General features: G+C 45.6%; 2 protein-coding genes across 2 annotated transcripts; one reads left to right on the top strand and one right to left on the bottom strand.

Moving 5' to 3' along the window:
* Positions 1 to 624: 624 nt before the first annotated feature.
* On the top strand, positions 625 to 9,635 carry tmem97 (transmembrane protein 97). The gene is made up of 3 exons (XM_055657581.1): positions 625 to 788; positions 2,508 to 2,652; positions 7,840 to 9,635. Exons 1-3 carry the CDS (start codon positions 669 to 671, stop codon positions 8,088 to 8,090), a joined length of 516 nt encoding a protein of 171 aa, XP_055513556.1. The 5' UTR covers positions 625 to 668; the 3' UTR covers positions 8,091 to 9,635.
* A 4,056-nt stretch (positions 9,636 to 13,691) lies between these two features.
* Positions 13,692 to 21,121, bottom strand: ift20 (intraflagellar transport 20 homolog (Chlamydomonas)). Its single transcript, XM_055657580.1, has 4 exons — positions 20,676 to 21,121; positions 17,571 to 17,656; positions 14,925 to 15,028; positions 13,692 to 14,123 (listed from the first exon to the last, which is right to left on the bottom strand). Exons 1-4 carry the CDS (start codon positions 21,094 to 21,096, stop codon positions 14,042 to 14,044), a joined length of 693 nt encoding a protein of 230 aa, XP_055513555.1. The 5' UTR covers positions 21,097 to 21,121; the 3' UTR covers positions 13,692 to 14,041.
* Between the last annotated feature and the right edge of the window lie 724 nt (positions 21,122 to 21,845).

The raw sequence follows: 21,845 nt of genomic DNA, 5'->3' as shown, positions 1-21,845 counted from the left end.
GAAGGGTCTCGACCTGAAAAGTCAACCACCCCTTTTCTCCAGAGATGCTGCCTGACCCGCTGAGTTATTCCAGCACTATCTTTGGTATGAACCAGCATCTGCAGTTCCTTCCTACACAAGTAGTAGATGGATACAAGATTTTTCCAGTCCCCTCTCCCCCCATCTTCCAGCTTTCTCCCTCCATCCCCCTTAAAATCAGTCTGAAGAAGGATCCCAACACGAAACGTCCCAGTCCATGTTCTCCAGAGACGTTGCCTGAAGAGAAGGAATGGGTGATGTTTCAGGGAGAGACTGAGTTGCTGGTCCACCAACAAAGACACAGAGTCAATGCTGGGGTGGTGTTTGTGGACCAGCATCACAGTCTGAACAAGGGTCTCCACCCAGAAACGTCCCTGTCCATGTTCTCCAGAGATGCTGCCTGTCCCTCTGAGTTACTCCAGCACTTTGTGTCTTTCTCTGGTGTAAACCAGCATCTGCAGTTCCTTCCTACACAGTCATTTTCTCATCTGCATTTTGGACGGGAGGATATTGAGCCCTCTGCAATATGTAACGATCAGAATTAAAATATGGGATACTCCGCCCTCGCTGGGCCACCCAATGGGCCGGGCTGTCCCGCCCACAGTGTCCTCTCCCCGGCCCCGCTCGCTGCCTCCCTCCGCTGCCCAGCCATGGCCGAGCCCGGCCGGCTACTCGAGTACATCTTCAGCTTCTACTTCATCAGCCACATCCCCATCACGTTGGCCGTCGACATGCAAGCGCTGCTGCCCCGATCCATGTTCCCCGGCGCGGTGAGTGAGTGGCTGCTCCCTGCTCCCTCTCCCTCCCTCCCTCTCATCACGTCCCTTCCCTCCCTCCTTCTCTCCCTATCCCCGTCGCGCCCCCCCCCCCCCCACTTCTCCCCCTCTCCTCGTCCCGGCCCCCCCTCACCCTCCTTCCCCTGTACCCCCTCCCTCAACCCCGTCCCTGTCCGTCTCCCTCCCCCCTTCCTCTCCCATCACTGCCCCCCTCTCCCCCCCCCCCCCTCCCTCCCCCTCCCCCCCCTCTCCTTACCCTATCCTCCTCCCTTCCCTATCCACCACCCCCTTCCCCACTCCCTCCCTTCCCTATCCCACTTCTCTTTCTTATAGCCCCCCCCCCCCCCTCTCTCCCCATCCCCCCTTCACTATCCCCCCCACCGCTCCCTCACCCCCTCCCTTCCCTATCCCCCCTCTTCCTCCCCTATCCCCCCCCCCCACCCCCCTTCCCTATCCCCCCTCCCTCCCTCCTCCACCCCCTCTCCCCTCCCCCTCCTCTCTCCCATCCCCCCCCTTCCCTATCCCCCTCCCCTCTCTCCCCCTCCCTCTCCCTCCCTAACCATCCCCATCCCCCTCCCCCTTTCTTCATCCCCTCCCTATCCCCCACTGACCCTCCCCTCTCTCCCTCTCTCCCCCCCCCCCCCCCCCCCCCCCCCCCCCCCCCCCCCCCCCCCCCCCCCCGTCCCCTCCCAATCCTGCCGCTGACAGTATGCATGGCGGGCTCAGTCTGAGCAGAGACTCCACAAGTTCCTATTGAACCGGGTTTGTGGTCCTCACAGAGCTGGGACTTCAGCGCTGGGTTACACCTCCTGACCCATGGTGCCTCCCCCTCCCTCCATCCACCCCGATCCTGGCCAGTTCACCACCGAGCTGCATTTCCCCGCACCATTCCCAGATCAGAGTCATGGAGGCAAACAGCACTGAAACAGGTCCATCGGCCCACGTTTGCTCATGCAGACCAAGATTCCCCATCTATACTAGTGCCACCTGCCCACGATTGGCCCATGTATCTGAGGAAGGGTCTCAATCCGAAACATCACCTATTCATGTTCTCCAGAGATGCTGCCTGGTCCGCTGATTTACTCCAGCACTCTGTGTCTATCTTCCTCTAAACCTTCCCTGTCCATGCACCTGTCCAAATGTATTTGGGTTCTCCGACTGTCCGGCAATCTAGAAACATAGATGCAGGAGTAGAGGCCATTCGGCCCTTCGAGCCAGCACCGCCATTCAATATGATCGTGGCTGATCATCCAAAATCTGTACCCCGTTCCTGCTTTTTCCCCCTATCCCTTGATTCCGAGAAGGAATGGGTGACGTTTCAGGTTGAGTCCCTTCAGTGCGAAGAAGGGTCTCGACCCGAAACGCCACCCATTCCTTCCCTCCAGAGATGCTGCCTGTCCGGCTGAGTTACTCCAGCATTTAGTGTTCTATCTTCTGTGTAAACCAGCATCCGCAGTTCCTTCCAACAGGATCTTTAAGCCCTGGTGAGTAGACAAACGTGATCATGGGAATCTGGAGCTCCGGGTCAGTGTCCCTTTGCTGGCTTTGCTGACGGTAATAGGAGTGTGCGGCAGGAACGGTGGCTGAACTTTGGTTCGTCCTTACCAAATATTGACTCTGGCTCAGACACACGTTGGGGAAACCTTGACTCGGGGTTGAAGAAACTTCCGCAAATGTTTAATCTATTTTCAAACGCCACGTTTCTTTCTTCAGCTGCAAGGTTTACTAGATTGGTATTCAGCTCGGTTCAAAGACCCAATGCTGCTGGACCCACCACCATGGTTCAGTGTATTCATTCTGTGTGAAGCAGTGCTGCAGATGCCTTTCTTCCCTTTTGCAGCCTATGCCTTCTACAAAGGTCAGTGCAGTATTTATACCTTACAGTCTTATTCCTTTCTCCAACACGTCTGTTTTTTTAGCACGGGGGACTTTGGGCTTTTGCTTTGTATTGGACTCATATTGATTTTTTTTTAATGCATTGAACTTCCTTTTATGTCTCGCTCCAAACTGCATAGACTCGGGGGCATTATTCTTTACTTTGCACTATTATTGTTTGTTTATTTATATATTTGCTTGTTTGTGTGTGTGTAGATATATATGTATACACACATACATGTGTAGGAAGAAACTGCAGAAGCTGGTTTAAGCCAAAGATAGACATAAAATGCTGAAGTAACTCAGCGGGACAGGCAGTATCTCTGGAGAGAAGGAATGGGTGATGTTTCAGGTCGAGACCCTTCTTCATGTCCATTGAAGATCGCATTGCATTTCAATGGGTCTGAGCAAGTTACGCCAGAATTTTATAAATATCTTTTATATATACACACGTATGTCTACATTTATGTGTATGTATATGTATATATACATATATACTGTTTGTGTACGTATATATGTAGAGAGAGAACTCAGTATTTCAGGTGAAATCAGGTATAGCAAACTGCTATTTACTTGAATATGGTGCGTCGTCAAATGAAGAAACTGCAGTTGCTGGTTAACAAAAAAAGATACAAAGCGCTGGAGTAACTCAGCGGGTCAGCCAGCATCTCTGGAGAAGGTAGACACAAAATCCTGGAGAAACTCAGCGGATGAGGTAGCATCTATGGAAAGAAGGAATTGCCGACGTGTCGGGTCGAGACCCTTCTTCACCTCTGGAGAACATGGACAGGTGACATTATGGGTCGGGACCCTTCTTCAGACTGTCTCAGACTTTGAGGAAGTGTCTCCAGAGATGCTGCCTGACCCACTGAGTTACTCCAGCACTTTGTGTCTTTTTAATTCAAAGTCAAGAGTCGCGTAATTAAAATTCAAATATCTTCTCCCCAGGCAGTTCCACATCTCCCTCCCTCCCTCCCAAGCTGCAGTTTCTTGACATTGACCTGTGACCTTGACCTGTGACTTAAGAATGAAAACCGTTGAACTATTTACTGTCTCCATCTCTTTCATAATTTGGAAAAAAATATATTTCTCCCCCACCACCATAAGGTCATAAGTGATAGGATAGAATTAGGCCATTCGGCCCATTAAGTCTACTCCGCCATTCAATAGGGGCCGATCTATTTCTCCCTCCTAACCCCATTCTCCCGCCTTCTCACCTTAACCTCTGACACCTGTATTAATACGCTGGACCTGCTAGAGGCAGGAAACATGTTCCCGATGTAGGGAGTCCAGAACCAGGGGCCACAGTTTAAAAGTAAGGGGTAAGACATTTAGGACAGAGATGAGGAAATACTATTTCACACAGAGAGTTGTGAGTCTCTCTCAGGGGGTTAGATGTGGCCCTTGTGGCTAAAGGGATCAGGGGGTATGGAGAGAAGGCAGGTACAGGATACTGAGTTGGATGATCAGCCATGATCATATTGAATGGCAGTGCAGGCTCGAAGGGCCGAATAGCCTACTCCTGCACCTATTTTCTATGTTTCTATGTCTGTGGAGTTCTCTGCCTCAGTGGGCAGTGAAGGCAGGTTCTCTGGATACATTCAAGAGCGAGCTAGATAGGGCTCTTAAAGATAGCGGAGTCAGGGGATATGGGGAGAAGGCAGGAACGGGGTAATGATTGGGGATGATCAGCCATGATTACATTGAATGGCGGTGCTGGCTCGAAGGGCTGAATGGCCTCCTCCTGCACCTATTGTCTATTGTATATAATATTCAAGTATCCCCTCTCCAGTGAAAGTTCTCAATCGCTCATTGCACAAGAACTTAAACAAATAGGTGGATGAGTAAAAAGGGTACAGGCCCCACAATCCTGTCCCATCGTTTGATGTCTTCATGGCTGATCTATGCTGGTCTCAACTCCTGTGCCAGTTCCCAATAGTCTTTAATTTATCTGTGCTTCCAAATAGAATCATAGCGAATCAGCATGGAAACAGGCCCTTCGACCCATCGAATCCACGCCGACCAGCGATCACCCCGACCACTAGCACTATCCTACACACTGGGGACAATTTACAATTTTACCAACAGCCGGAGAAAAACCACACGGTTACAGGGAGAATGTACAAACTACGTGCCAGACAGTTGAACCCAGCCTTCTGGCAGTGTCAGGCAGCAACTCTACCGCTGCACCACTGTGCTGCCACTGATGTCCCTCTCCATTATGAGCCATCGCCACTTAATGATCAGAGCTTTTCTTTAGGCGTTTGTCCCAGGCTACTCAAAGCATTGTCTGTGTGTTCGTCTCGCCTGTAGTTGGTGACTCAGTGTGGCTAGGAGTGGTAGAGAAGGTACAGAGGGTTGAGTCATTTTTGATGATCTAATCTCGAGCTTCAGGTTTTGTTTTTGTCAGCACCTTGCCTTTGTCGTAGTGGAGAGAAAATATTTTACTTAAGGTTCTTAACATACACTGTTTGATTCCTGGCACTGTAAAATGATTTGGCAAGATAATGATTACGTACCATCAACTCTCCCATCTGTATGTTTTCCCACCTGTGTGATTATACTGGTTTACAAATAGGAACTGAGTGAAAGACCATTTATTCCTGCTCTGTGTGAATTGCACTTTATAAGTTAATTGGCCTTCACCTTCAAGGATATATCGGACCTGCCTTTCACAATTGTTTTGGGAACCCTGGTGTTCAAAAGATTGAAAATACTAAATGTGGAAATATTTTAATTTCCGCTGAATTTTCCTTGTAATACAAACATTACCATAATGAACACACATGACACATATTCTTCTCAATATTGTCTGTATCATTCATATCAGATCATATTAGGTCTGAAGAAAGGTTCCGACTCAAAACGTCACCTGTTCATTTTCTCCTACCTGACCCGCTGAGTTACTCCAGCACTTCATGTATCATCAGTCATACCAGAGTTTGCCACATTCCTCCCTATCAATGCTTTGTGGGTTCAAGATGCACTACACACTTGAGCATGAGTATAAGCACTGAGGGAATGCTACACTGCCTGAGGTACTTCCTTTATTAATTCAACTGAGGGGGGACCTAATTGAAACATACAGACTAGTGAAAGACTTGGATGGAATGGATGTGGGGAGGATGTTCCCACTAGTGGGAGAGTCTAGGACTAGTCAAGTCAAGTCAAGTCACTTTTATTTATATAGCACATTTAAAAAACAACTCTCGTTGGCCAAAGTGCTTTACTAGGACGTTCATTTAGGAAGGAGATGAGGAGGAATTTCTTTAATTTCTGATCTTCTGAAAAGATCCGGTCAGTCCATTACAGGAAGGATGTGGAGATTTTAAAATGGGTGCAGAGGAGGTTTACCAGAATAATGTCTTGATGACGGAGTATTAGCTGCGAGAAGAGGTTAGATGGACTTGGATTGCTTTCTCTGGTACACTGGAGGTTGCGGGGAGACCTGATAGATGTCGATACAATTTTAAGAAGCAAAGATAGTCAGAACCTTTTATCCAGGGAAGAAATATAAAATATTAGAGCGTGTAGCTTAAAGGTGAGAGGGGCAAAGTTTAAAGGAGATGTGCGGGGCAAGTTTTTAGACAATAGACAATAGGTGCAGGAGTAGGCCATTCGGCCCTTCGAGCCAGCACCGCCATTCAATGTGATCATGGCTGATCATCCCCAATCAGTACCCCGTTCCTGCCTTCTCCCCATATCCCCCGACTCCGCTATTTTTAAGAGCCCTATCTAGCTCTCTCTTGAAAGCAGAGAACCTGCCTCCACCTGAGGCAGAGTATTCCACAGACTCAACACTCTCTGTGAGAAAAAGTATTTCCTCGTCCCCGTTCTAAATGGCTTACTCCTTGTTCTTAGACTGTGGCCCCTGGTTCTGGGCTCCCCCAACATCGGGAACATATTTCCTGCCTCTTGTGTGTCCCAACCCTTAACAATCTTATATGTTTCAATGAGATCCCCTCTCATCCTTCGAAACTCCAGAGTGTACAAGCCCAGCTGCTCCATTCTCTCAACATATGACAGTCCCGCCATCCCGGGAATTAACCTTGTAAACCTACGTTGCACTCCCTCAATAGCAAGAATGTCCTTCCTCAAATTAGGGGACCAAAACTGTACACAATACTCCAGGTTTTTGACATGGAGGGTCGTGGGTTTCTGGGCCTGCTGTTGGAAGTGGTGGCGGAGGCTTAAATTATAGTGGCATTTAAGAGACTCTTGAATAGGCACGTGGATGTCTTGTCTTGCCTTTAATGGCAAATGCCATAATTAATGGCACACAACATATAGCCAAATGGCCACTGCAGTCATCACTCCCGAAGAGTCCACCGAGTATCCTACACCCACTAGGGACAATGTTTACATTTACACCAGGCCAATTAACCTACAAAACTGTACGTCGTTGGAGTGTGGGAGGAAACCGAAGATCTCGGAGAAAACCCACGCAGGTCACGGGGAGAACGTGCAAACTCCGTACAGACAGCACCCGTAGTTGGGATCGAAAGCCAGATCCCCTGGCGCTGCATTCGCTGTAAGGCAGCAACTCTACCGCTGCACCATCAATATGCAGGCAATGGAGGGATGTGGATTATGTGCAGGCAGATAAGAGTTGGCCTGGGCTTCATGTGCGGCACAGACATTGTGGGCCGAAGGGCCTGTGGTGTACTGTTGTATGTTCTATGAAAGATGCCATAGACAAACAAATTATTTAGTTCCGCTACGGGAGTATGCACACTGAAATCACATGCTGCATGTGGGTAATTGCATACGTAAAAACATATAATTTACCTTCCATCCGGCCTCTAAAGTTAATTATAATCTTGGATGAAAGGAAATGAATGCACCACCTCTTTGGTAAATGTCAAAGATAGACACAAAGCGCTGGAGTAACTCAGCATCGTTCGAGAAAAGGGGCAGTTGATATTTCGGGTGGGACTGAAGTAGGGTCACGATCAGAAATGTCATGACCCGAAACGTCACCCATCCTAAGCTGCCTGACTCATTTTGCATCCCAGCACTTTGTTACATATCAGCATCTGCAGCTCCTTTCCTCACCGTTTGGTAAATGTGCTTTGTTTTATCATTTTACGTTATAGTCTGGAGCAGTTATTAAATACACAGCAGAGACACCATGTGTAACCAATGCTCTGCGTTGCCTCTTTGTCTGCAGGGAGCTGTTCATGGATAAGGATGCCGGCCATCGTGTACTCCACACATGTGGCCACAACAGTTGTTTCAACCCTTGGGCACATTCTGTTCAACGATTTCTCAAAGTCCACGTATCCAGGACCGAACACCCTGTCAGATCGATTGACCCTCACGGCTATTTACATTCCCTATTTAATCATCCCGCTCCTGATTCTGCTAACTATGTTATTCAGCAATCGGTACAATTCCGATGGGGAAAAGAAGAGGAAATAACTGTTTCCGTAGAGAATCGGCGGCCCCTTTTTCAAGTGAAATGTTGAGAATGAATACGTTATAATTTTACAATGTTACCCGTGTGGGTTTTCTCCGAGATCTTCGGTTTCCTTCCAATCGCCAAAGACGTATAGGTTTGTAGGTTAATTAGTTTGGTGTAAATGTAAATTGTCCCTAGCGTGTGTAGGGTGGTGTTAATGTATTGTAATCGCAGGTCGGCGTGGACTCGGTGGGCTGAAGGGTCTGTTTCCACGCTGTATCTGAAGAATCTGAAGAAGGGTTTCAGCCCGAAACGCTGCCCTATTTCATTAGCTCCATAGATGCTGCCGCACCCGCTGAGTTTCTCCAGCGTTTTTGTCGATTTTCCAGCATCCTTCTTAAACACTTCGCACTGTATCTACTAAACAACACAAAATGTGGTGAGAATTTGGTCTGTTATGTATTTAGATTTTAGATACAGAGCGGAAGCCCTCCGTCTGCGCCGACCCTAACACTATCCTACACACTGGGGACAAATTTATCAAAGCGCATTAACCTACAAACCTGCCGTCTTTGGAGTGTGGGAGGAAATTGTAGTACTTGGAGAAAACCCATGGAGAGAACGTACAAACTCCGTACCGACAGCACCTGTAGTCAGGATCGAACCCGGGTCTCTGGCGCTGTGAGGCAGCAACTCTACCGCAGCGCCACTGTGCCGCCCTGTGGCCTGTATACATTAGGTCAGGCTGGAGGGAGAAATCTTTCCACTTTGATGGTAGTTTATGCATCTGTGATATTAACTCACCTCAATACATTCCGACATGTTGGTCAGATCCACAGCCCGACCATTAACAACACATAACACATAAGAAGTAAGCTTAATTACCCCTCAATAGATCACTTTTGATTAGTCGAGGTTGTTTGATTAGTATTACTTTTGAAAGCAGGAGAATGGGGTTGAGAGGGAAATATGGATCAGCCACGATTAAAATGGTGGAGTAGACTTGATGGGCCAAATGGCCTAGAGCTTCAACCTATTGGCATGGTTTTTATCACAAATATTTCATTTGTCCTGCCATCTTCCCCGCAACATAAAACCACTTCTTAGAATCTTTTTTTTAAGAAGGAACTGCAGATGCTGGAAAATCGAAGGTACATAAAAATGCTGGAGAAACCCAGCGGGTGCGGCAGCATCTATGGAGCGATGGAAATAGGCAACGTTTCGGCCCGAAACCCTTCGCTCCATAGATGCTGCCGCACCAGCTGAGTTTCTCCAGCATTTTTATCTATCTTAGTTAATAATCCCTCATTCAAACCATCTCTCACTGACAAAACGTGTACCTATTGTGAAAGATTAGGAATTAAACGGATTGGAGATATGTATGAAATGGAAACCTTTTATCATTTCAACAATTACAATTAAACTTTACAAAAAATTACATATACAACCTGAAAAGTAACCAATATTTTAAATACCTTCAAATTCAAGGCTACTTGAAAAAACACATACAAGGATATCAAACTCTAACCCTAGATTTACTAGATGAAGCAATTTACAGTAAGGCAGAATCATATTTATATAATAATATCATTTTAAATATAGAATTACCATCGACAGAGGCAATTAGAGTAGACTGGGAACGAGAATTACTGATAATTCCAAAAGAAACATGGGAAAAATACCTGATATACATACACAAATATTCGATTAATGCAAGACACAATCTAATTCAATTTAAAATTTTACATAGATTATACTACTCGAAAACTAGATTGAATAAAATCTATCCAAATATCTCCCCCGTCTGTGATAAATGCTTACCTCAAAATGCCACTATAACACACTCTTTTGTCTCTTGCACAAGACTTCATAAATCCTGGAATGAAAATTTTGAAATTTTTACAAAACTATTTAATATAAAACTTGACCCTAATACAGAAATGATTATCTTTGGATCAATGGAAGATGGGAATAAGCTGAATACGTTTCAAAAATCTCTCCTTAATTATGGTTTAATAACGGCAAAAAAAATTACACAACGCCTAACATGTGGATTTCAAATATGTTGGAAATGTAACATCTTGAAGAAATGCGACTCCTCCTCCTAACAGGTAAAGCAGACCAATTCTTAGTGATTTCGTCTCCTTTTATCGACTTTTTACAAGCATATGGTGCAACACAACCATAGAAGTCAAATGTTTCAGAATCAGGTGACGGGTGGCCAAGAACATTAAATAGGTATATCGTTGCCTTTCGTTGCCTTTCGTTGTCTGTGTACTGTACACTGACAATGACAATTAAAATTGAATCTGAATCTGAATCTGATATCTCCCTCAATCTCCTTTATAAACTTCTTTTCTTTCTCTCTCTTTATTTATTTTCTCTCTCCTTCTTTTCTCCATTCTCCTGTACCTTTTTGTGTACTTCTCTCTTCTTTCGGGCTACCTTGCTCTCTCACGCACCAATCTCTATGATAATCTTTCTTTTTTCTACTCTTTTCTTCCTTACTCCTGTTTTATTATTAAATTAAAAATAAGAAGTTGTACATGAAATGTAATATATCAATATGTATTAGGCACTGTGGTACCACATTATTGTACTTACTTCTAACAAAAATAAATTCAAATAAATAAATAGATAAAGATAATTTTTCCTGGTTCTGATAAAGGTTTTCCCTGCTTAAAACGTTACCCTTTTCTCTTTCCACAAATTCTCTGACCTGCTCGAGTCTCACCAGTATTTTCTGCTATTAAAATAACGATCGCTGATGTTGATTCCATAATAGCATCTGGCGGAAAAAAAACTTGGAATACCGTGAGATCTGAAAAAGTCAGTAGATTTGTCCCAATCCATTTACTTTCCATTAATCCCCATTCATCACCCATCAAACGCCCTGCTTACTACTCTTCTTCCCGTCCTCGTGCCTCTTTTATTTTGAAACAGGAATGGAGCATGTATGAACTATGTAAGTGTGAAGCCTCAGGGGCCGTATTGATAAATTAATGACAGGAATAATTCAAGACTATAAATAAGGGGTGGTGGTGGAGGCCGATACAATAGTGACATTTAAGAGACTTTTGTATTGGCACGTGGATATGCAGGGAATGGAAGGATACGTACTATGTGTTGGTAGAGTTGGTCTTGGCATCATGTTTGGCACAAACATTGTGGCCTGTTCCCGTTTAGTTTTCAGTTTAGTTTAGAGATACAGCGCGGAAAATGCCCCTTCGGCCCACCGAGTCCACACCAACCAGCGATCCCCGCACATTAACACTATCCTACACGCACTGGGGACAATTTACACTTATACCAAGCCAATTAACCGACAAACGTCTTTGTGGAGCGTGGGAGGAAACCGAAGATTTTGGAGAAAACCCATGTGGTCACGGGGAGAACATACAAACTCCGTACAGGCAGCACCCATAGTCCGATCGAACCCGGGTCTCTGGCGCTCAAAGAGCTGTAAGGCAGCAACTTTACCACTGCGCCACTGTGTTGTGCTGTTCTACGTTTAATCAGGCTGATCCAACCAATTACCTTTGATCTGATGTAGCAGTGAAACACCTCTTCCAAAATGTGTAAGCCCCATGGATTCAAATAGGACAGATCGTGCCAAGCTGCATGGATATGAGAGCTGACTTCTCAAATGTATATATAGACACAAAGTGCTGGAGTAACTCAGCGACGAGTCAGGCAACATCTCTGGAGAAAAAGGATGGGTGATGTTTCGGGTAACCCTTCTTCAGTCCTAATCCAAAATTGTCACCCACCCGTTTGCTCCAGAGATGCTGTCTGACCCGCCGACGTATTCCAGCATTTTGTGCACAGTACATCTTTGGCATAAACCAGCATCTGCAGTTCTTTGTTTCTACTTTCAAAGGCATGTGCCAGGATCACTGGTCAGACCACTTCTGAGGGCAATCTGTCCTGGCAACCATCGATGGTTCCTGTGCCAAGTATGACTGAACAGTAAAGTCCTCTTGTAAAGAGAGGCATTCTGACTTCTGTCCTAAAAGTCTTCCTCAGAATAATTAGTGTTCACCTGTAACGTCTGGAGTATTGTACGGATTTTCTTTTCCATTTGCTTTTAATTGCATGCCAGTGGCAGAGTGTTAGGATCAAAATATCGCTGTAACTAAGCAATAGAACAATGAACAGTCTAAACATTTCATGTTTGTATCTACAGTTGTTTGACCTGCTAAATGACAGTTTATTTTTGCATTGTTACTAATAATGCACCAGTAACTGCATTTTGCTTTTCTTAATTGAGAAAACATTTTGTATTTCACCCTTGAATCATTATTTTTACTGTTGCGAGAGTTTCTGTAACAATGTTAATTAAATAAATAACTGATAAATCAAAATATTAGACTAAACTGAACTTTAATAACAGCTTAGTTTAGACATATGGGGTGGAAATGGGCCCTTCGGCCCACCAAGTTCATGCCGACCATTGATAACCCGTACACATTAGTTCTATGCTATCCCACTTTCCTGTCCATTCTCTACACGCTGGGGGCAATTTATAGAGGCTAAACTCGACCCGAAACGTCACTCATTCCTTCTCTCCATAGATGCTGCCTGACCCGCTGAGTTACTCCCAGTATTTTGTGTCAACTTACAAACCCGCACGTCTTTTGGATGTGGGAGGAAACCAGAGCACCCAGAGGAAACCCACGTGGTCACAGGGAGAACATGTAAACTTCACACAGACAGCACGGAAAGTCGGGATCAAATCACGGTCTTTGGCGCTGTGAGACAGCAGCTCTTCTGGCTGCAAAAATAGTCTTGTAGAAACTCAGCGGGTCAGGCAGCACCTGTTTGGAGGTGGAGGGGGGGTGGTCGATGTTTTGGATCAAGACCCTCCATCAGGACTGTATATAGAGGGGAGATGGGCAGTGTGAAGGAGGGGGGGTGAAGCTTGGTCTGGCAGGCAATCGGTTCAACCAGATGAAGGTTGATGGGCATTTGGAGAGTGGTGGAGGGCTGGATTTGAAAGACTGGCAGGTGGGTATCGGGGATTGTGGAGAGACGGCAGGTTTAGCAACCTCTTAGTGACCACCAGGTGCAGTACATTAGCCTGGAACCGATTACCTCTTCATCTGAAAGTATTGTTTGGGCTCGGGCTGGTAGATCAGCGGTCGGACATAGGCCAGACTGGTAAAGACAAAGGATTTCTTCCGCGGGTGGCATTAATTAGGCTAAGATATACAGCGCAGAAACAGGCCCTTCGGCCCACCGAGTCCGTGCCGACCAAAGATCCCCGCACACTACCACCATCCTACACACAAGGGGCCGATTTACAATTTTACCGTGCAAATTAGCCTACAAACCTGTACATCTTTGGAGTGTGGGAAGAAACCAGAGATCCCAGCAAAAACCCATGCAGGTCAAGGGGAGAACGTACAAACTCCGTACAGATAGTACCTGTAGTCAGGATCAAACCCGGGTCTCTGGCCTAATTCTACTGCTATAACTTGTGAGTAAACCTATTTTGACTGGTTTCCACCATTCACATGCTCTTTGGTTGTGCCAACTGCATCAAAGTCGGAAAGGGTTTGGATAGTTAGGCCACAGCTTGAAACACTGGTTTAATTTAACACTCACAAAGAACAGCTAGGTAGAAAGTGCATGATCATACATGCTTAAAGATTGATTTATTAGATATAACATAAAATATACAAAATAAGAGCCAACAAAGTATTTACACAATATTAGTGTTCTGATGCTTGCAGAAATGTAATCTTAAAAAGTGTAGCAAAAATTGCCAAGATGGTCCAAAAACCCATATATAAATCTGCATTATAGAAATAGATGCTTTATATTCACTGAAATAACACTGAATCCACTCCAAAATGCACTGTGTTTAAAACCCTCTGTTGATGGAATGGCAGAATGGAATAATCACTGAAATGTTCTCTCCTTTATGGTGTTAAATATATACGTTTTTTCTGTTTAATGCTTCCCCATGTCACTTTTGAAGAATGAATTGATCAATGAACTCATTCTGTTCAGCTTCCACCTTTGAGAGAGCTTCATATTCGATCCGATATCTGCAAAAACAAGTGAATATTCGGTTATGCATCCTCCCCAATTTGTCCGTGTTGCTAATACACAGTGAGGCACGGAGCGGGGGGGGAATCGTTTGAGGGGAAAAGAAGTGCCAAGTGCGGACTTGCAAATTGATTCCAGAAATCCTGTTAATGGTCTTGCACAGAATATTATGAAAAGATATCAAATCAAAATCTTGGCAATATGGTAATTAAATTCGAGATTTTTCCCTACAAGCCCCATCCAACATAGAGCACATTAATAACAGATTTGGGCTCATCAAATATTCCAATAACCCTTCAGGGTACACACGCTCATGCTTAGTTGACGCCTAGATTATGCTTAAATTGGCCAGTCAACTTGTTTCATTTCATCAGAAATAAATGCTAGTGAAATAATTGGGCTGGTAGAACTGCTGCCTCACGGCGCCAGTGACCTGGGTTCAATCCTGACCTCGGATGCTGTGTGTGTGGAGTTTGCAAGTTCTCACTGGTTTTGTCCGGGTGCTCGGTTTGCTCCCATATTCCAAAGAGACGTGCGAGTTTGTAGGTTAATTGACCGCTGTTTATTGCACCTGGTGTATAGGGAATGGATGCAAAAGTGGGATAACAGAACTAGTGTGTACAGATGATTGATGGTCAGCGTGGATTTTGTGGGCCGATGGACCTGTTTCCACGCTGTATCGCAATCAATAAATGTTCACAGTTAACAGTATTAGGGCAATTGCTTGATGCAAGGCAATGCAAAAATCAGTCAATTACATTTTAGAATTGGTAACAACAGGTAAAGATTTAAAAACAAACCGTTCGAGTTGCATTTTCTTTTCAGCAATTAAAGCTTGGAGCTGCTGCTGCTGTGCTTCTCGTTGCTTGGCCACTGATTTCAGCAGATTTCTGGCACCTATGGCCTGTTGATGGCAACAAAATTAATCAGCCATAAAACTTTACGACAGTAAAGGGCAGCGCGGTGGCGCAAGCGCCAGAGACCCGGGCTCGATCCTGACTATGGGTGCTGTCTGTATGGAGTTTATACATTCTCCCCGTTACTTTTCCCCGGGAGCTCCGATTTCCTTCCACATTCCGAAGAGGTGCAGGTTTGTAGGTTAAATGGATTTAGTGAAATTGTAAATTATCCCTAGTGTGTGTAGAATAGTGTTAATGTGCAGGGTGGGCCAAAGGACCTGTTTCCGCACTGTATCTCTAAACTAAACTACAAATTGGGAACTCGCTAGATGCAGGACACTCCACCCTTATTTAATATAGAATCATTTTAGACGGGCACCGCTGATCAAATTGTAGCTATATTTTAATCTTATAGAGGTATACAAAATCATGAGAGGAAAAGATCGGGTAACCGCACGGAGTCCCAGTGTAGGGAAATCAAGAACCAGAGGAGATAGGTTTAAGGGGAGGGGGGAAAGATTTAATAGGAGCCTGAGGGGTAACTTTCTTTAAACAAAGGGTAGTGGGCTTATGGAACAAACTGCCAGAGGAGGTAGTTGAGGCAGGGACTATCGCAATGTTTAAGAAGCATTTAGACAGGTACATGGATAGGGTAGGTTTAGAGGAGTATAGGCCAAACACAGGCAGGTGGGCATGTTGGGCAACGTGGGTAGGTTGGTCCTGTTTCCACACTGTATGACTCTGTGACTCCCACATTCGCATCTACTCAAGCTAACGTTTGCTTATCTCTCTACCTCTATCTTAAAAATATTAAAAATCTGCTCTTACAGCCCTTTGAAGAAGAGAACCATCCTCAGAGGAACATTTACCTCACACACAGCTTAACCCCCTAATCTTTAAATAATGAACCCCAGTGCTACATTCTCCCATAAAAAAAACATTATCTCCACATTCACGCTGTCAATATCTTTCAAGATCCTCTGACTCTTCTAAACTACTGGGGCAAAATGTCCCCATGTAGCAGCCAATCTATTCCAGGTATTAGTTTTGTAAACCTCTGAACATAGAACAGTACAGCACACGAACGGGCCCTTCGGCCCACAATGTCTGCATGATGCCTGCACCAACTCTGATCTGCCAACCTGAACAAGGGTTTCGACCCAAAACGCCACCTATTCTTTTTCTCCAGAGTCGCTGCCTGACCCGCTGAGTTACCCCAGCAATTTGTGTCTGTCTTTGGTGTAAACTAGCAGTTTCTTCCTGTACATAATCCATATCGCTCCATTCCCTGCATTATCCATCATCTGAACATCTCTTCCATTGCTTTCAAGGCTGTCACTTTCTTCCTTAAATGACACCAGTGTTATGCACAGTATTCCACATGATCTCACTGACATCCTGCTTTAGCATTCACCTTCCTTAGAATTGAAGAATAACATTGTCAGATTTCCTTGTTACTCACTGCATCTGCATAACCGTTTTCAGCAAATTATGTACCAGGACACCCAGATCTTACTGACCTTCCAATATCTGCAATCTCATTACTTCCATAATATATATATTTTTTATTTTTTCCTACCAAATAGGGTGATTTCACTTCTTCCGATGTTTTATTAAATTTGCCAGATTTTTTTCATAATCATTTGTGCTATCCATATCCCTGTGCAGTCTCTTCATGTCATTGTCACAACGTCCCCATCTTTGTGTCATTGGCAAGTTTCATCCCCTGCCACTCCACAATAAGCAATATTCTTATGTGTAGGAAGGAACTGCAGATGCTGGTTTACACTAAAGGTAGACTAAATGCTGGAGTGACTCAGCGAGGCAGGCAACATATCTGGATAGAAGGAACGGGAAGACATATCGGATCAAGAACCTTCTTCAGACTGTCTAAGTAATATTCTTATTCTCCAAACTCCCAAGTGCACGAGTCGATATCATATTTAACATTTTATACCGCAAGATGCCATGTTACTTTGCCCCAGTTACGACCATTTGTTACTGAGCCAGCTATTTTGTAATCAACATTTGTAGCTCATTCCCATATCAACCCCATCTCAATTGCATCACAAGTTGCGAAATCCCTGCAACGCTGCCAGGAAAACAGACCAGGTCAAGGTCAGGTCAAGAACCGTGCACTTACAACGACTGGGACTAAAAAATGGCCCCAATCTGGCAACTCTGTATACTATCTCAGTGCATTACTGCTATGCACTTGTACTATATTTGAGATGCTTGTCTAAGTGCTTATGTATGGTGATACTTGTACTCAACTGCATACAAAAATGAATTTCACTGTACGTGACAATAAAGTACTATTGAACCACTGAAATTCCATCCTATTTGTTTAGTGAATGAATCATACATAGGTTTGCACATTGTCACACTGGATTCAATTATCACTAATTGCCTTTCCAGCAGGCAGTCCAATCTAATTTTAATAAGGATTAAACTTTACTACGCCAATTAGCAATGAGGAATTAATAATGTCAACATTTTCCTTATCGTTGTCAAAAACACACAAATGAAAGTATTTTGAAACATTACCTTCATCTTTTCATTCTCAGCTTCTTTAGCTAGTTGATCAACAATCTCAATTAACCCACCGACAATCTTCTGGAACTGGCCTATTTCTGAAACAAAAAGGTGAAAGATTGATGCAAAGTTGCACATGATAGAAACAGAGAATTGGTTATGAAAAAGTGAGAAACAAAGTGCTGGAGTAACTCAGAGGGTCAGGCAGCATCTCTGGAGAACATGGATAGGTGACATTTCAGGTCAGGGCCCTGATTCAGACTCAATGTTGGGAGATAATTGGTTATGATACCTTCGTTCCTGAATTTATCACCGACTGGCAGGATCTGATGAAGACCATCTTCCAGTCTCAAATATTTCACTCCACACTGGCAGAGTACCCAACACACACCCATTCCAGAACTCCCTGTGTGAATCTTCCAATCAGTTCTACCCCCATGGATTAGTATACAAATGGCTCTTTTCAAGCCATTAAAATACTTGGACCCCCTGCTGTTTGCTTACCAAACAAAGATGGGGGTTGATGGGGGTCACCCACCTACTCCATCATTCCTATGCTCACCTGGATAGGCCGGTAAGTACTGTGAGAGTCATGTTTTTTTACTTCTCCAGTGCTTTTAACACCATTCGGCCTGTGCTGCTAGTGAGCAAACTGACGAAGATGCGGGTGAATGCTCCATTGGTGTCCTGGATCACCAACTACCTGACTGGATGACCACAGTATGTCAGGCTACAGAACTGTGTCTGGGACATGGTAGTGAGCAACACTGGGGGCCCACAGGGGACAGTCCTCTCTCCCTTCCTGTTCACCATTTACACCTCGGACTTCAGATACAACTGCCGCCTGCAGAAGTTTTCGCATGACTGCAATTGTGGGCTGCATCACTGAGGGGAGGGAAGCTGAATACAGAGGTGTCGTCAACGACTTTGTTGAGTGCTGTGGGCTAAATCACCTGCAGCTCAACACCATCAAGACTAAGGAGTTAGTGATGGACTTTAGGAGGAGAGGAACACCCCTGTCTCCATCAGGGGTGTGGATGTGCAGTTTACCAAGGAGTACAAATACCTTGGAGTTTACCTGAACCGTAAACTAGACTGGTCCAGGAACGCTGAGGCCCTGTATAAGAAGGGACAGTGCCATCTGTACTTTCTGAGGAGGCTCCGCGCTTTCAACATCTGCAGTAAGATGCTGCAGATGTTCTACCAATCGATGTTGGCCAGTGCCATCTTCACTGTCGTGTGATGGGGTAGTGGACGGCAACAGAATGAACAAGCTCATCAAGAAGGCTGGCTCCGTACTGCAGGTGGAGTTGGATTCACTGGAGATGGTCTTGGATGGGAGGATCTTGAACAATACAGCTCACCCCCTCCATGACACACTGGTCAATCTGAGGAGCACCTTCAACAACAGATTGGTTCCACCAAGATGCAGTACAGAATGCCACAGGAGATCCTTTTCCCCTGTGGCTATCAAACGGGACAGTTCTTCCCCCTTCTGTCATGGGGTAGACTGACCCGACCCCCCACCCCCAACAAAATCATTTCCATACACCTCAATTCCATCCTGTCAGACATTTCTCATCCGGACCCTTCTTCAAACTGATAGACCAAACAAGGGTCCTGTCCCAAAACGACAACTCTCCATTCCCTCCACAGATGCTGCCTGATCTGTTAAGTCCATCCAGCAGTTTGTTTTTTTGCTCAAGGTTCCAGCATATGTGATCTGTTCTGTTTGTTCAGCTCGTCAAGGTTCAGGTAAATAAGATTTACCAGTTTGACCAGGCTTTTATTAACCCCTACTATCTTCTCTATGGCTCAGTGGCAGTTTCCTTTTGTCTGTAGATGCTTCCGAGAAACATGTCAAGATTACCAAAGTAAAATTCCCAACATGTGTACTAATGGCAATAACGAGAGAATACTGCTCGTGTGTTGCATCACACCACGAGTGGTATAACATAGAACAAGCGTCATGGACTCAGTGAGTTGAAGGGCCTGTTTCGTGCAGTATATCTAAACCGTATCACAGATGCTGTCTGTGTGGAGTTTACATGTTCTGCCTGTGACCGGTTTTCCCCCGGGTGCTCTGGTTTCCTCCCACATGCCACAAACATGCAGGTTTGTAGGTTAATTTGCCTATAAATTGTCCCTAGTCTGTAGGGAGTGGATGAGAATGTGGCATAACATAGAACAAGTGTGAATGGGTGATCGAGAAGGTAGGCATGGACTCAGTGGGCCAAAAGGCCTATTTCCCTGCTATAACTAAAACTAAAATTAGTCAATGTTATACATCAGATCCCCTGCATTGTCAACTATAACAAGGAAGATCACCTAATGTTATCCCTGGAACCACCACAATCCCTTTGAAGAAGTCCAGACCAGAGGCGTAGATTTTCGTTCTCACCTAGTTACAGCTAGCAATTGCCTGCTTCCTTCATGATTGTTACTATTTTGTATATCTTTAATTCATTTGTTCTATATCTCTCTACATCACTGTCTATATATTTTGTTTTCCTTTCCTGTGACTTTCAGTCTGTAGAAGGGTCTCGACCCGAAACGTCACCCAATCGTTTTCTCCAGAGATGCTGCCTGTCCGGCTGAGTTACTCCAGCATTATGCGTCTATCTTCTGTTTAAACCAGCATCTGCCTACACATTCCTCCACATTGACTATCGCAGCGTTTAAGAAACATTTGGGCAGGTACATGGATAGGACAGGTTTAGGGGGATATGGGCCAAATGCAGGCAGGTGGTACTAGTACAGATGAGACATGTTGGTCAGTGTGGACAAGTTGGGCAGAAGGACACGTTTCATTGCTGTATGACTCCATGACTCTCCAAGTTCTCCACAGATGCTGCCTGACCCACTGAGTTACTCCAGCACTTTGTGTCTTCGTAAACCAGCACCTGCAGTTCCTTTCGCCTCCCTCTGTGGGATGTTGCTGTGCACACGCCCTGCAGTTTAAGGCCCTGCCTCACAGCACGTCGCCCCTCCCTTCCCCCTCAGCGCTTCACTCGCCCGGAGGCACTGCGGGGATGTCCCAGGGCCGTGACAGGCGCCACTGCAATGCAGAGTCTCCCGGTGACGGCCAACTTCTCCTCTCCTCTCCCCGGTACCTACTCTCCACAAAGTCCTTGCACTCCTCCTTCAGCTCCACCGTGCTCTGCGCTACCTCCGGGTCCAGCACCCGCAGTTTGTTGAGCTCATCGAAGTGCAGGCCGGCCTCCTCCAGCGCCTCCATGGCCGCCGCCGCTCCCGGCCAAAGATACTCGTATCTTTGCTCCCCGCTGCCACGGCGACGGACGGCCCGCCCGGACCCGCCTGACGTCACCGACCGCCGGCAGTTCCGCGCATGCGCACTGAAGCCTGCCGGCAGCCCTGATGGTATTTCGCTTGCGCACTCCCGGCTGCGCCTGCGCATTGCTGCTTGCCGACAACCCCGACGGCAGCACGCTTGCGTGCTCCCGTCTGTCGTGAAGGCCACATGGCAGTACGCATGCGCACTCCAATCTGCTGCCGTGAGCTCCATGCCAGTGCGCATGCGCGCTGCAATCTCAATTCTGCCCTCCTTCTTCATATATAGTCAAAGTGGAAACAGGCCCATTGCCCCAACATGTCCCAGCTACACTTGGCCCACCTGCCTGCATCTGGCCTATACCCATCTGAACCCATCCTATCCATGTACCTGTCTAAATGTTTCTTAAATATTGCGATAGTCCCTGTCTCAACTACCTCCTCTGGCAGCTCGTTCCATGCACCCATCACCATTTGCGTGAAAAAGTTACCCCTCAGGGTTCCTATAAAATCTTTACCCCCTCACCTCCACCTCAAACCTATGTCCTCTGGTTCTCGATTCACCTACTCTAGGTAAAAGACTGTGCGTCTACGCAATCTATTCCTCTCATTAATTTGTACATCTCTATAAGATCACCGCTCATCCTGCGTTGCAAAGAATAGAGTCCTACTTTGTTCAACCTTTCTATAGCTTAATGCCCCCCCCCAGTGGTAGCAACATCCTGGTAAATCTCCTCTGCACCCTTTCCAGCGTCTATACTCAATAGAGTCCGTCAGACTGATGAAGGGTTTAGACCTTGTAGAAGGGTTTCAGCCAACCTGCCAAAAGCTTTTTTGACCACTCTATCTACCTGTGACACCACTTTCAAGGAACCATGCATCTGCACTCCCAGATCTCCCTGCTCTACAACACTCCCCAGAGCCCAATTCCCTATTCACTAATTGATGAGGGTTCAATAATTCACATTATTCCCAGAAAAAGAACATCAATTTACC

The sequence above is a fragment of the Leucoraja erinacea genome, chromosome 28 (genome assembly GCF_028641065.1).
Source record: "Leucoraja erinacea ecotype New England chromosome 28, Leri_hhj_1, whole genome shotgun sequence".
Classification (NCBI taxonomy): Eukaryota; Metazoa; Chordata; class Chondrichthyes; order Rajiformes; family Rajidae; genus Leucoraja; species Leucoraja erinaceus.
Note: the sequence above shows the minus strand (reverse complement) of the source record. Positions and strands in the feature narration are given on the sequence as shown.